This window comes from Typopeltis vanoorti, chromosome 16 (assembly GCF_054136105.1).
Source record: "Typopeltis vanoorti isolate ZY-2024b chromosome 16, IOZ_Tvanoo_1.0, whole genome shotgun sequence".
NCBI classification, from domain to species: Eukaryota; Metazoa; Arthropoda; class Arachnida; order Uropygi; family Thelyphonidae; genus Typopeltis; species Typopeltis vanoorti.
In genome coordinates, this window is record NC_143564.1 from 76,703,772 (window position 1) to 76,718,978 (window position 15,207).

The following is a 15,207-nucleotide window of genomic DNA, read 5'->3' on the forward strand; positions in this document are numbered from 1 at the left end:
ATTTGAGAGGAAGTGCTATAGAAAGATCTTGAGAATAAGCTGGATACAGAAAGTGAACAATGAGGAAATCTACAGACGAATACAATCAAAAGAAAACCTAATTCAGAAAATAATGGAAAGGAAACTACGTGTATTTGGCCATATATGTAGAATGAATGATGAGAGAAAATTAAAAATGTTGCTGTTTGGAATGATTGAAGGAAAGAACAAAAGAGGAAGACCAAACAGAATGGAGCGATGACATCGTCAAATAGTGCAGAAACTCTATACACGAACTGAGTCATCTTGCACAAAATAGAATGCAATGGAAGAATCATATCAAGATGGCAGCAGACCCCTACGGGCATTGGACCCATGGTTGTTGATGATGAACAGCTGAGCTGAATAAAGGAAATGGCTACACAGTGATTCTGCTGGATTTTGACCGAATATCACATAGAACTATTATACAAAGTAGCAGATGGAGATTTATACGACACTGGTTATATTGATAAGAGGATGGCTGCTGGGCATATCAAAAAGTGATATACAGAGGAGCAGAGTCCAGGCAAAAGCAGGTGACTAGTAGTGTGCTACACAGTTCAGCATTAGGACCACTTCTAAATGATATAGGAAATAATCTGTTATTTGTTGATGAAGCAAAATTAGGTAGAGTAATAGCGAATCAAGTCAATGTGGAGAGCCTGCACAATGATTTAAATAGGCTGTCATTATGGGCAAAACATAATGGGTGTGTTAGTGTAATGTGGAGAAATGGGAAGTTAAGCATATTGGGATAAATAGATTACATGCTGTCTATTGCATTGGTGGTACTGTATTCCAGGAAATGGGTGAAGCTAGGGATTTAGGGTTGGCAGTAGACAGTTGAAGTTTAGTGGTCATATTGCAAAGTTTGCTCATAAGATTACTTGGTTATTGAAGAATGCTAACAAGTAGAGATAAGGAAGTTATTCTCTTTATCAGGCTCTATGTCCACATCTGGTTTAATGTGCTCAGATCAAATCTCTTGGGGATGAGGAAGTGGTAGAGGAGATTAAAAGGCAAGCAACTAAGATGGTGAGTTGTCTGTGGAACATTCCCTATGAGGATAGATTGAGGGTGTTTGGACTCCAGGCTTTGGTTGATGAATGGTTTTGGGAAAAATGAGGGGATATGTGAAACATTTAACTTAAAGGGTTTTATAGGATTGATGCAAGGTTAATGTTTCAGCACTTGGCTAAGGAAGATATTGCTAAAGGGATTAAACAAGAGGTCAGCTAGTGTTTGGTAGGGGTGTGAGGATTAGATTTTTCATTTGGAGAGATCATGAATGCATGGAATGAGTTGACAGTCAGTTAGTGCTTAATGTCTGTTAATGAGTTCAAGGAGAGGTATGATAGATTGTGTGGATATTTTGGGTTTCCCACAATGAGTCTTCAGACTCCATGGAGGTGCCAATACAATCATGATTATCAAAGGCATATTGATGGCCTGTGTATTCATTGGGAAATGTACTAGGGGACACTGTCCAGATTGCATCAGCAGTAGGAATGAAAGAGGATGAAGAAAAACTAGTTCTGTAGATTAGCAGTTGAATGTGAAGGAATATTGGGTGGCAGCTACATGCATTTCAATGGATTTGTTAGAGACGGGGTAATTACTAATGCTGATTCTGATGAACATTTCCCATGGAAATATTTATATTAATTAACATTCCTTGTAATGGTATGGCAGTATGGTTTTTAGCTTTACAGCAAAGATCAATCTTGCATTGCTTATACTTTGAAATGTCCTGAAGTATTTCACTGGTTATGTTGAATGCATTTTTAACTCCACTCACCACAGTCATATTTCCCTAGTCAGTTTTTCTTAAGAGATCTTATTACTGATATGTCATCCTTTATATTGAACTTATTCATTCACTTTATTGCTATCCACTCTTAACACATCCGTTTCTAACTCTTGGCATTCTGACATTAAATGAAATGACTGATTCCTAGGCATTATTTTCACCGATAGTGCACCCCATTATATTTCTTTAAACTGTCGCCGAAGTGTTCTCTCGTTTTGTTAGTTAGGCATATGATCTTTTCTTACCTTTACTATGCATGGTTACCTACCAGATACTGCATAAGCATTCTTCACGTCTGGAGGTTACATGTCATTTATAGATCATTCTTCATTGATATGATATGGAAACTGGTAACCCTAACAGCTGAGCGTGACTTGACTTAGTAAATCATAGAGCATTTGAAAATTTCCTTTACTTACTCGAATGTATATACGTTTTCCTTGTGTTATAAAAAAAATTTCGATAATCATTTCTTGTAGCAGCAAATTTGCTACAAAATTTGTTTTATCTTTTTCCATTCATAAGTTTAAACATAGTAAGTTTTAATTCCCGCTAAATGGGTAGTTATTATTATAAAAGAAAAGACCCCATTTTATTATATATTGTTTACTTATGGGAAATGAAATAATTTTAGTTCAATTATATTGATTAGCCCAGTTGCAACGCCACTTCTTCGTTCGAATGCAGAAATTTGTATATGAAAATAGAGGGAGCTAATGTAGTTGGGTGTGGGCGTGGAAGCCGGAGCTTCTGTTCTTGTCAGGAGTGTTCATATTTGCTATCCAGTGCTTTCATCTGCAGTGCAATTTTGACCTATAACGTTCACTCAAAAATTGAATAAGGAGCTCAGATACCTATACTACTTTGCGAAACGTATAAGTAGGTAAAACATTTGATGTAAATATTATTGTTTGCTTATAATTATTACTGCTTTGTTTTAGTAATTTGACCGCCAAAAACAGCTACTTATTGTTGAAATTAATATTCCGTTTTTTTATATCTTTTTATAAACATGTAGGCATTTTCATAATGTTATTTCCACTTCGCTTGTAGTGTGGAATATTTTACGAATGAAGTGTTAGATACATTTCCTAGTATCTTGAAGTGATTTCTGAACATATACGTTCACGCTGTACTAGCAGTATCATTTGGTAAAAAAAAAAAAAAAAAAAAAACCATTGTTAAGATTATGAAATTCGAAAACTATTCAGAATTCACCCCCCCCCCAGCAAAAAAATTTTTTTTTACCTGTTCTCTGAGCACTTAGTTTGAACTGAACTGTCTCACCATCGATCGCGTATTGATTTTACAGCCAGTTACACTATATTTTCTCATCTGATGTTTGAAATTTAGAGCTGAAATCGATTTTTTAACGTTTTTATGTAAACGGTAGAGCATTCTACTAGTATCTGTTGCATGTTATCTTAATAATGTTTGCTTGCCGCAGAATAACATATTTATACGTTTTTTGAACTTCGTATCCATCTACTGAAGTAGTAGGAGGAGCTATTTATTTTAACATCGTCATTCCCAGGTACTCGCATTTACTTGTATTCGTAGATATCTTCGTAGCTAAAGCAATGTTTGGTCGTTTATTCTTGTTGTCGTTACAAGAAACGTTTCCATGGGAACAGTTGCCTGCAATAACGCTTGTGAATGGCCCCTTTCAAAGCAGGCCTGACTAGTGTGAATTATACTTTCAGGCAAAAAATAATTCACGCAGGTAATTAAATTATTTACAGTCTCATCTAAAAATTATAATTAAATTCATACTACAAAAGTCAATACCACAATCCATATTTTTTTGCGATATTTATTAAGTCTTTGATATCTTATCTAACTCTACCCTATCTGTTGTACAAATTGTATTCATTTTGTGTATGACATATATTAAAAAATGAGCAGGCATAGCCTAGTATTGTGGCATATCTTAGCCTAAGAAAAACAAGACTTTCATTAGATCCAAAATATGAAAGCCAAACTGCATGTTAAGATATTTTGTATTCCTGAAAATATAGTTTTAAGGGGACCAATCGTTCAATGCTGTTGGCACACTCACCCTGGAAGTGTCAAATAATAATAATAATAATAATAATATTTCATTGTTCACAAACTGCTTGAGAAGCAAGAGTAGGATAAAGAAATTGTAATTTGAGAAAATAGTTTTGCACATATGACATTTATTGCTAAAATATATTTACATGAAATAAAAACATACTCATTTTTTTACTTTTTTGTGTGAAATAGGGAACCCCCCTTTCTAGAAGAGGGGTATAGATGTAAAGCTTCTGTAGGACCTGTATAGTATATACCATATTTCTCCAAATTTTTTCATCTATGATTTGAGATTAAGTATTTTGGTAATACTTCATAATATATTTATAAAAAAAAAAACTGAGTTTATTGTTGTAATAAACTAAAAGGACATAGCTGCTATCTGTTTTGTTCAAGGAGTATTATGAAAAAGTTAAGATGCTAAACTAGTGGAACTTGCCTTTTGTGTTGTTGCTCCTTATGATAAATCCAGTTATTTAAAACTGTTATGTGAGCATATCTAACACCATATTTTATCACCATTGTATCTATACAGATTAGATAATTCTTTGACATGCATGTTAATCTTAAATGTGTTCCCCATTTTGTTGAAATATTCCAAGACAAATTTTCAGAATAACATTTGTCAACTCTGTAGGATCCTGAACATTGATTTTAATTAATGAATGCATAGTGTTTAATCATGAACTGAGCTTCATAGTGATCTGTTTTTCATATTACTTTATCATTACCATGGGTAGTATCCCAGCCTTATTTTTTTTTAATGTTGCTCCCACCCACGAAAGGTTGTTTTGTAAATCTAAAGTACATTTTGTACCATGGGTGGACTAAGGATTTTTTTTTCTTTTTTTTTTTTTTACATAGTCCTCTAGAGACCAAATGGGGAACTTTTTCAAGCCACTTCAGGCCTCCAATAAGTGGGGCAGTGGTCTCACACCAGTTGATGACATTCATCTTCCATTTAAAGACAATAACAAATATCCATGCCCATGACTGGATTCGTGCTCGTAACCTGTTAGTTGAAGAGCAATTGATTGGGCAACATTGCTACTTATATACCTCCAGGCTGTGGATTCAAAACATTAATGATGATTGTTTATAAAAGCTTTCAGGTAGTCATTAGATTGTTTATTGTGAGCTTACCACCACTTTGCTTGTTTGATGGTTTAAGATTACTGTTTTGTTATCTAGGGTGAGGATTCTCAGTTGTCTAAACTCACCCTAGTTTTAGACAACCTAGTTTAGTCCCTTAGTTCTGTTTGGAATGCTACCATCTTTGAATTTTCATAGTTGAAGTGTTTCCATCTTTGGTACTTACTTAATCTTAAGTAATCAACTTTTTCTCCAAATATGCTTCTTCAGCAGTCTTATAATTTTCCCCAAGATTTCCATTCTCTTTGTATTTTTACATAAGATGACTTGTTTAAACTTAAAATTTGTCTCAGAGAATAACAGCACCAGTGAATTTTTTTGCACCTGGCTTCATTTCATCCATCTTTCTTTATTAGCCTCAATAGTGAATCTATTACAATTTTCCTGGTTTCATTGCATTTGGTACTTTCACCAGAAAATTCTCTGTTGGAAAATCTAAGATCTGTTCTTGTGGTAAATCAGCATCTTTAAGACATTCCAAAAAAGCTCTTAAGGCAATATTTCTCTGATCTGTTTTGCAACTTCCATTTTATGTAACAATTCTCCACATCAGTTATCTTAACATGAAATTATCTGCCAGATCTGTTCAATAGAGAGTTGCATCTAATAACTGCTTTGGCAATCAGTTTAATTATCCACAGTACATTATTTGAATCATGAAGCAGTTGAATGCTGAAGTATTTGATGAATTTGTACTACCATATCTCTAAGAACCTCTTCAATAAACTTAGTCTTACAAATGTTGAAACCACATCGAGTAGTCTGTTTCATTATGTTTTAATATTCATAATTAACTAATCCATAACATATTCCCTCATATCCTGATTAACTTATTTTTTGTTGCAAGACTAGTGCATAGATTATATAGCCTTAACATACTTAACTAATAGCGCCTCCGTAGCGCAATTGGTAGAACCACGGTACATTGCGCCCTTCGATTGGAATAGGCCTAAGTTCGTTTCTCGTTGCGACGGGAGTAATCTTTATTTGGATGATTTCAATCAAAGGTGAGTTATCTGATCTCACATGGGGGTAGCAGGGTTTTTTCTCCTGGAAACCCTGGTTTTTCATCCCACATACAGACAAATCGGCCCTTCAGAACACATGCAATATATAGACAAAAAATACCAGTTTGTTGTGGTGGTGGAGGTGGGTGGTAGATGGCGTTGATGAAGATGATTCATAGTAGAGGTTCAGTGTAGTGGTTGAGACATTTGTAGGTGTCCTCCTGCGACGAGTCTTCGGACTCCTTTGAGGTATCAGGAATAATAATAACTATTCTAAACATTTTTAATATTTTTATTTAAATCAGTCTTTCATATTCAGATTTGTCAACTTTGAATTCATTCTCATCATACATCAGAATATAAATGGTTCTGATGATTTAGAAGAAATCATCTTCTAAATCATCAGAACCATTCTCAAAACCTTCATTTTCATAAGTTCTTTTTCTGATAGATAAAACTTGTGATATATGACAATAATTGACATGCTAGCATCATCACCAGTTAATCCAACAATCTGCCTTTCAAAATTCATTGAAAGTGGTGTTAAATGATTTATGATGTTGAACATGAATTTTAAATTTAAACCAAGCTAAGAGAGTAAATTTTGCTATGATTTCCACGTGGGTTAATGTTGAAATAATGTCTTGTCTTGTACTTATTCATTCATTCCTTGGGTGATACGTTCTCTGACCTTCTCTCAATTCTATTTGGAATGCTACCAGCTTTGATACTTACCTTAAATAATCCGAATTAATTAAAACTACTTTAGTATTTGGATGACTATGCAGCACACACATGCCACACTTTTTGCAGCATGCTGGCTGGAAGAATAAGCATGGCCTTTATTTTAAATGTGAAGAAAATTTTTTATTAAGAGAATGTTAGGTATACGAATTGAAATTTTTTAAAATTGTCTGTTATGAATGTATAATACAAAATCTAAATGAGATTAGATATTTTCTAAATTCAAATTAATTGTAGTGTTAGAATTGTAGATATGATGATAAACATTAGTAAAAGAAAATGTGAATAGTAAAAATCGATAAAATTCAATTTATTTTATTCTTAACATGTGCATGATTTGGATTTTAGATGAAAATATTGAGTCACAGTAAAAATGAAATTGATTTGCTGAAGTCCAGGTACTAACTTAAAAAAAAAAAAAAAAAAAAAAAAAAAACTGAGACTACAGTTCACCCCAGTAGTTGAATCAATGATTGTGGTTACTCACCAGTTTAAGGTTATTATTCCTGTTTGCAGTGTGATAGAATTTAACAGATCTTATATGTATGGGTATGTTCCAGTGTTTTCTGTACATGCTTCCATGGAATGTTTAAGTCTGCTTGTGTTTTTTAATCCAGTCGGCAAAATTCCATTGTTTTCAATTCTTATGCAAGTTGTATCTCTTGTGATTCCACTTATATTAAACACCTCAGTAGCAAAAGACAGTATGTTGTGCCCTTCAATTGGAAAAGGCCTAAGTTCGATTCTCGTCATGACAGAAGGAATCTTTATATGGACGATTTCAATCGAAGGTGAGCTAGCCAATCTCATATGGAGGTAGCAGGGTTTTTCCTCCTGGAAACTCAGGTTTTTCATCCCGCATACAGACATATTGGCCCTTCAGAACACACACAATTTACAGACAAAAAAATACTAGCTGTGGTGGTGGTGGTGGTAGTAGCCAGTAGATGGCTCTAATGTTGATTGGTAGTAGAGGTTCGGTGTAGTTGCAGAGATGGAGAGTTGCACAATAGGTATCCTCCCATGACAAGTCTTTGGACTTGGAGGTGACACGAATAATAATAATATAATTGTCCTTTATCATGTTCTCATGTGTTCATGCACATGTTATTGCCATAGTTTTGGATGCAGACTTGTATTGATTAAGACTTTCTCCTTAAACAGTTCTATATATAAATTTGACATTAAGGAAAAAGTGTTCTTTGCTAATCTCTCCTTTGTTACCTTACATTATTTCAGCAATATTTTAAAATGGTTTGAATTCTGCATAATGAATCTTAGCAATCAGGAATTGGACAATTATTAACTTATAAGTTTCATGTCTATTGATATTGTTGGCATCATTTGGTGATTTCAGCTTTAAGTTAAAGCTGGAACCCCCTCTCCTTTTCATTTCCTATCTAGGATTTTAAAGGCATTCAATTAAAGGTGAGTTATCCAGTCTGATGTAGATTATAGACATGTTTCTCCCATAAACTCTCCCTTTCCTTCCACAAAACAAGTGAAGAACATGCATTTAATAGACATATGGCCTTTTATCATATTTTATCACACTTCTTTCTCATTTGTCCTTGATGATAGGAGTATTCCCTTGTAAGGATTGTTTACTTTTTTCTGTAGGAATGTGAAAAACCAAAAACTCATCTGGTAGAATTTTTAAAAAATTCTGAAATTCTATAGCAGAATTTCGAATGCTATAGTCAAACCAAGTTTCTTTTTCATTGGGAAGTTTATTGATCTCATTCTAATTTTGGCTTACTCTAGAAATGTTTGGGACGTATTACATGAACTACTAGGCAGAGTAAGTTCTCTATTCTGTAATAACCAGTTCAAAAGGGTAACACCTGTTTTTGGTCAAGTAAACTTTCTATTAATCCCCCCCCCCCCCCAATTAATTTTTTTGTGATAAGTGTCCTTAGCTAGTTAGCTGATCTCATTAGTTTGATTGATGTTCTGCTCCTCCCCATAGGTGTAAACAATACTTTACTAAATATTCAGGCTTAGACTTCTTGGCACATCTAGAATGGAAGACATTTAATGTAATTAAATGTCATCCATTTGACAATATGACAGTTTTGTCAATGGAATCTTGAATACAAACAAATAAACAAGATGATATTGACTTCTGCAAACAATTATAATGCATTATAATTGTTTTATTATAAACAATTATAATTCTGCATTATAATGTATTTTTTCATGTGCAGCATTTATGCATGCTGCAAGTGACAAACCACCTATTAGCTCATGCCTGCTTATTCACCCAAACCGAAAACAACTCAGAGAACTGATTGATTCAATGAGACATTCAAGGCTTTACAGACAAAATGTCAAGCAATTTTAATTTTTATTAAAATTAAACAATAACTGAATTTTTCACTGCACCTGTGAAAAATGTATTTCACTAATTTATTTTGCAACTAACATGCATCATAGTTACTGGTTGTTTTAATTGTATCCATTAAATGTAATTTATTGTTTGTTTATTAATCCTAGAATTATTAAGTAGGCATAAATTACAACAGCAAGTTCTGTCGAATGATCAACATCAGTGTTTCCAGTTTTATTTTTTACTCTAGATATTTGACTTAATATTTTTTTTAATAATTGATGATTGGCACTTTAAAATTTTTTAAATACATCATTATTCCAGCTACTTTACAGCTTTGCTTAAATTTCATCAGTCAGAAATATGCTCTTAGAAATGTACTCTTCCGGAGATTGTGTGGTGAATTTAGAGCATATAGCAACAATTCCGGATTCACTTCCCTAATTTATGTTATATTAGTTCAATTTCAGTAAATTGTTTTTCATTTCCACTTTGCAAAACTACAGCATGCATTGTAACATTTGATTTATTGTTATTTCGTATTCCAATAACACTAGACTTTGGTTACATGACATGTTAAGTAAATCATGCAATATATTTTAGTCATGTGGCTAAAATATATTGCATGATTATATTTTAGCTATACCCGTGTAGATAGTAGATATACCTGGTGAATTCTGGTTAATCGGGACACATTAGAATGCAGCTACTTTACAAACTGCATCAAGAGTTTAAAAGGTGTATATGTATAAGACAAAGTTTAGACTAGTTTTTAATTTATTGAATAGCAAAATTGGCATTTAAAGTCAAATTGCCATAAAATCATTTATATACATGTTAAGTATGCATTCAGTTCTTAGCAGCGAATGATATTCCAATTGAATGAGTGTAACCTGTCTCTTTTTATTATTTTATTTTTTATTTTTCTTTTGGTAACTGCAACTGAACCAAATGATTGTAGGTATCTATACCCTGTTCCACTTTAAGATTGCAGGAAATCACTTCCTCATGAAAAATTTCCATTTCCACAAGCAGAAAATAGTCCCTTCTCAGAATGCAATTAAAATATCGTTTAGACATAGTTTAGATTTTTTTTAATTTGAATTCTCTTGGGAAGACATTGACGAGTCAACCAAAGCAAATTTTAATGAACATTTATTTGAAGCTGCAAGCTTCAAACCTTGGCAAGAAGGAAGGACCAGTGGCGAGTTACCTGATGAGAATTGGAGAAAACTCATAGAAAACAGCCCTTATCAGGGCTGCCATATTTTGCCAAAAGAAATCCTTAACCATTGCCACAATTAAAAATAAACAAAACCAAAGACTATCATATATGAAATTTAAAACAACATACTGAAGTTGAAAAAGAAGGGAATAAAAAAAAATTATTTCAAAATAAAATAAATAGTCAAATATGAAGACTGTCTTATTTGCAAATTGAAAAAAGCCAAAACATCTGTTAATGGGAGTAGGGAAGAGGGGGAGTGTGGAGGAATATGCAATTTATTTGTTGCAAGCAGGCTGCAATCTTAAAGTGGAACAGATCATACTACAGATGCAGCATTACTGTCATTGACTTCCTGTATGAAATAGTCATAATCCATCAGTAAATTTTCTAGCATCATGCGTAGTCAGTTATTCAAGTTTGACAAGTTATCCCATCACTTTCTTGTTCTTATGATATCTGCTGATGTTTTGCTGCAGTTTTCAAGATCTTCATTTCATTATAGTATTTAAGATTATCAATGGATGTAAACTCTTCATAGTTATTAATGTTCAAATCAGGACATTTTATCAGAATATGCAACAGGATGCCATATGCCCTACTACTTCTTAGTAGTTCTCAAAAGCCTGTAAAATTTTTATTTCCATTGTAATGCTATGTTCCAATGCATAAAGCCAATTTTTAAATTCAGATGTGATCTACACATTTGTTTGCAATGGTACTGAACTGGTATACTCTCCATTCTGATCCATTTTTTCCCCCTAGTAATTAACAGATTTCATTTACCAGTTACTGACATTTGAACAACATAACACTGTTACACAGTCCATTGCTTTCTCTGATCCAAACAGTGTAGCATGTTTATAACAAGAGGCATCTGATGTGGCATAATAAAATAGTCCTATTTCATTAGCATTGCAAATGCTAATAAAAATTTTTCTAACACTCCATATGGCTACTGGCTGGCCATTTGTGTCCCAAATAAAGCAAATTCTTGGTATCATTTTTTTCCTTCCCTTTTAGACTTGTCCCAACAAAATGGTTTTCTTTAATTAACTGGTGAACAAATTAACTACAATAAGCTGTGTGTGTGTGTGTGTGTGTGTGTGTGTGTGTGTGTGTGTGCGCGCGTGTGTGTGTGAAAATTGTTTTCGAGATTTTTAAAAGCATCGCCTTAAATTATTTTTGAGGTTGGTTATGTTTTCCTAATGATAGGTATTAAAACCAGAAATGTTCTTCCTTTGTATCCATGTTTTTCATTCATGTTTTGATTGATCCATTAACCAAACTATCAGCCTTGACAAGTTAATTCATGTCATAGCTTGAGTGACATTAAATAACTTGACAAGGTATTTATGTCACTCAAAAGCATGATTTGTGATGAACACGATTTGGGTTTACAGTGATTCTACTGGACCTTGCTAAGGCCTTTGACAGGATAGCACATGGAATTCTAATCAGTAAAATGCAGCATATGGGGATGGATATAGGGTTGGTGAGATGGATAGGAGGGTGGTTGATTGAGAGATATCAGAGAGTGGTTTATTCAGGAGTAGAGTCCACAAGACGGCCTCTGACTAGTGGTGTGCCACAAGGATCTGTTCTTGGACCACTGCTGTTTAATTTGTTCATTAATGATATAGAAAAGGATCTGAGAGGAACAGTTCATTTGTTTGTGGATGATGCAAAGTTGGGTAGGGCAATAGTAAATGCAGATAATGTCAAAATTTTGCAGAATGATTTGGATAGATGGAAGGTCTGGGCTAAGGAGAATGGATGTCAATTTAATGTGGCAAAATGTAAGGTTATACATTTTAGGGTGAAAAGATTAGCAGCAGTTTACTACATTGGTGGAACTGTACTCCAGGAAATTGATGAGACATGAGATTTAGGAGTGTTGGTGGATGAGGAGTTGAAGTTTAGGGGACACATTGCAAAAGTGGCCAAATCAGCTCATCAGATCACTTGGTTGCTGAAGAATACGTTGAGCAGAGACAAGTGTGTTATTGTTCCTCTGTATCGAGCCTTGATAAGACCCCATCTCGACTACTGTGCCCAGATTTGGTCACCTAGGTTTCTTCTTGTTGGGGAGGAGGAGGTTGAGAGGATCCAGATGCAAGTGACTAAGATGATAGCAGGGCTGTGGAATGAACCTTATGAGAACAGGTTGAGGATTTGTGGGTTGCAAAAATTGGTTGATAGGTGGAGGAGGGGAGATATGATTGAGACATTCCAATTACTGAAGGGTTTCTATAAAATTAATTCAGAAGATATTTTTGAGAACAGAGCTGGTTGTGGGAGGACTAAGGGACATCCATGGAAGCTGGGCAAAAGTGTGATTAGTAAGGGTGTTAGAGCTGGGTTCTTTGCTTTTAGAGTGGCGAATGAGTGGAATGGGCTGCCAGAGTCTGTGGTGGATGCTCTTACAGTGAATGAGTATGAATATACTCATTCACTGTAATATGTAGTAGGTATCTAATATAATATGTAGTAGGAATCACTGTAATAGGTAGATACTGTATGAATGTCAAATAGTTCTGATGAACATGAATTAGGGCCTCCCTCGATGAGTCTAGGACTTCCCGGAGTTGCCCATAATAATAAAAATCATCTCTGAGTTTTGGCCAATTTTTGGTCTTTTTTTTTTTTTTTTTTGCATGCATGAAACTATCTGATTTATATTTGCTAACTAACATAATATGTTTTGATAAGTATATACTGTATTGTGAAAACTTACCTTTTGCATGTACTTTTTGATTTTCTTTAATGGTACTGAGCAAAGCCATAGATGGCAAGCTGGTTGATTCTTCTAATTTTGGTTCATTAGATTCATTATGTTAATTCACATGTGAACAATTCAATATATGTTATATCTTTTCTTAATATCCAGATATAGTACTGATTCCTGCTCTTTACGTGGAAGTTTATATTGCTTTAACTCTTGAATGAACTGTCATTATGACTGATTCTGAAGGTAAGTAAAAAAAAATCTTTTTTTTTTCTTCTTTGCAAAGGAAATTAATTATTATGCTTCCAGAATCTTGAATATGTAAACTTGCAAGAGGTCTTGCACTTGCATGCTGAAAGTGACCTGCTGGCTTATTTTTGTCCCTTCATGCTTCTTGATAAAGTGGTGTCCAAGCTGATTACACTTTCAGATTCATGTTTATATTTTCAGATAGTTGTCACTGTTCTTGTATAGACAATAATATAATAATGCTAAACAGCATTTGCAGAATGTTTATTATATTATGTTATACTATGGTTGTTGTATTTAAAAATGGTGTATACTAAATTGTATGGCTTTGGTCCAAATCTTGCTGGTTAAGAACTAGTACAGTCGATTCCAGTCATATGGGACTAGAACATTTTAGCCCAATTAAGCAGTTGCCCAAAATATGCAAAGTTTCGTGTTAAAAGGATAAAGAAGACTAACTAACATTTCACTGAGCAACAACTCATTTATTCAGATTAATTATTATAATGAAATGTACATTATAAAATTTCCCTCATCATTATCAGCAGTGACAGAGACCTATTGTTCTTCCTGTATTCCTATTTAAAATCATTATGACCTAACTTCTTAGATAGCTTTTCTGGCTTCTTTTTTAACATTGGACCACTGACTCACACTTCACATCCTGTTATAATGGAAAAGCACTAATTTAAGATATCCTCAACATCAGGTTCTGCTTTACGCTTTCGTTTTGGGGATGTTACCTGTTCTCTATGGTGTGTGTGTGTGTGTGTGTGCGCGCATTACTTTCGCAGTTTATCTTACTCTTGTATCAAGTGTATCAGGCATTGGAGATAAGTAACCATCCACCATTACCTGAAGTAAGTGTTCAGTCAGAAACCTGGGAGTTCTGCAGAAGTCAGTGGGTATACAAAATGATGGAAGTTTACTTAACAGGATTTTGTGCCAGACCAGGTCAAAAACCTTGGAGATATCAAGGGGATATGATATCACTTTGGATTCACCAAACTCTTCCATGGTATTTGTCCAGATATGGGTGACATAAGTAAGTAGAACACCTGTTGACTAGTAGTGATGGAAATCATACTGGTCATAATTCACTAGCTGAGTCTTCAAGATAGTGAAATAGTTGAGTGTTGATAATTTGTTCCATTACTTTGGAATGAGCTGGATTATGAGAACTTGTATGGTAGTTTTAAAGGTATTGATTTGTCTCCCTTTTTTTAGGGGGGGGGGGGTTGGTTGAATATGAGGTAATTTCGATATTGCAGGATAGTTACCAATGAAATAAGAGTGTAAAAAGATGACAATGGGAGTCAACTCTCGAGCACAGACCTTTAAATGCCATCAGGGGCAGGAGGTATCTAATTTGAGCCAAATTCTCTTGATCTCTTTTTGTCAAAAGGAACACTGGGCATTGAGTGTATAGCATGTGGAATGGTTAGGGACATTTACCAAAATCAGCAGTATAAGAGTTGGAGAAGTAAGAAGCCAGGAGATTGGCAGTTTTCTTGCAGCTATTCTGGGCTTTTGTTTAGATAGATGGTGATTTGGATGCAAGCCAGTTAGCATACCACAACTGGACTGAAAGTGGTGACAATTGGCTTCCATCCATCTAAACAAAAGCTGAAATTTCCTGCAAGAAAACTATCAACACGTCATAAAATAGTTTGAATGAGCTAAAAAGCAGGAAATTTGCATCCTGTCCACATGTTGATAGTTTTTGTGCAGCCATCCTGGACTTTTGTTTAGGTGGATGGAGTTTTGAATGCAAGTCAGTTGTGGTATGCTGGGCGAATTTAGGCTGGAACTGAGAATAAATGTTTCCATCCTGATAAGAATTACAGGAATACCTCGATTATTGCGATTCTCGATTTATCGCAGTTT

At 34.3% G+C, this 15,207-nt stretch overlaps 1 protein-coding gene across 2 annotated transcripts in view; it reads left to right on the forward strand.

Moving 5' to 3' along the window:
* Positions 1–15,207, forward strand: part of LOC150098141 (heterogeneous nuclear ribonucleoprotein K-like) — a 168,778-nt gene that overhangs the window by 64,453 nt on the left and 89,118 nt on the right. Inside the window, exons 1-2 of one of the 2 annotated variants that reach the window (XM_090406542.1) lie at positions 2,559–2,710; positions 13,234–13,317. In XM_090406542.1, coding sequence (XP_090262668.1) covers positions 13,302–13,317 — 16 coding nt within the window. In that variant the 5' untranslated portion in view covers positions 2,559–2,710; positions 13,234–13,301. Of the gene's footprint in view, positions 1–2,558; positions 2,711–13,233; positions 13,318–15,207 lie in introns of those variants that run through there. The other variant, XM_090406541.1, reaches the window with a different exon arrangement.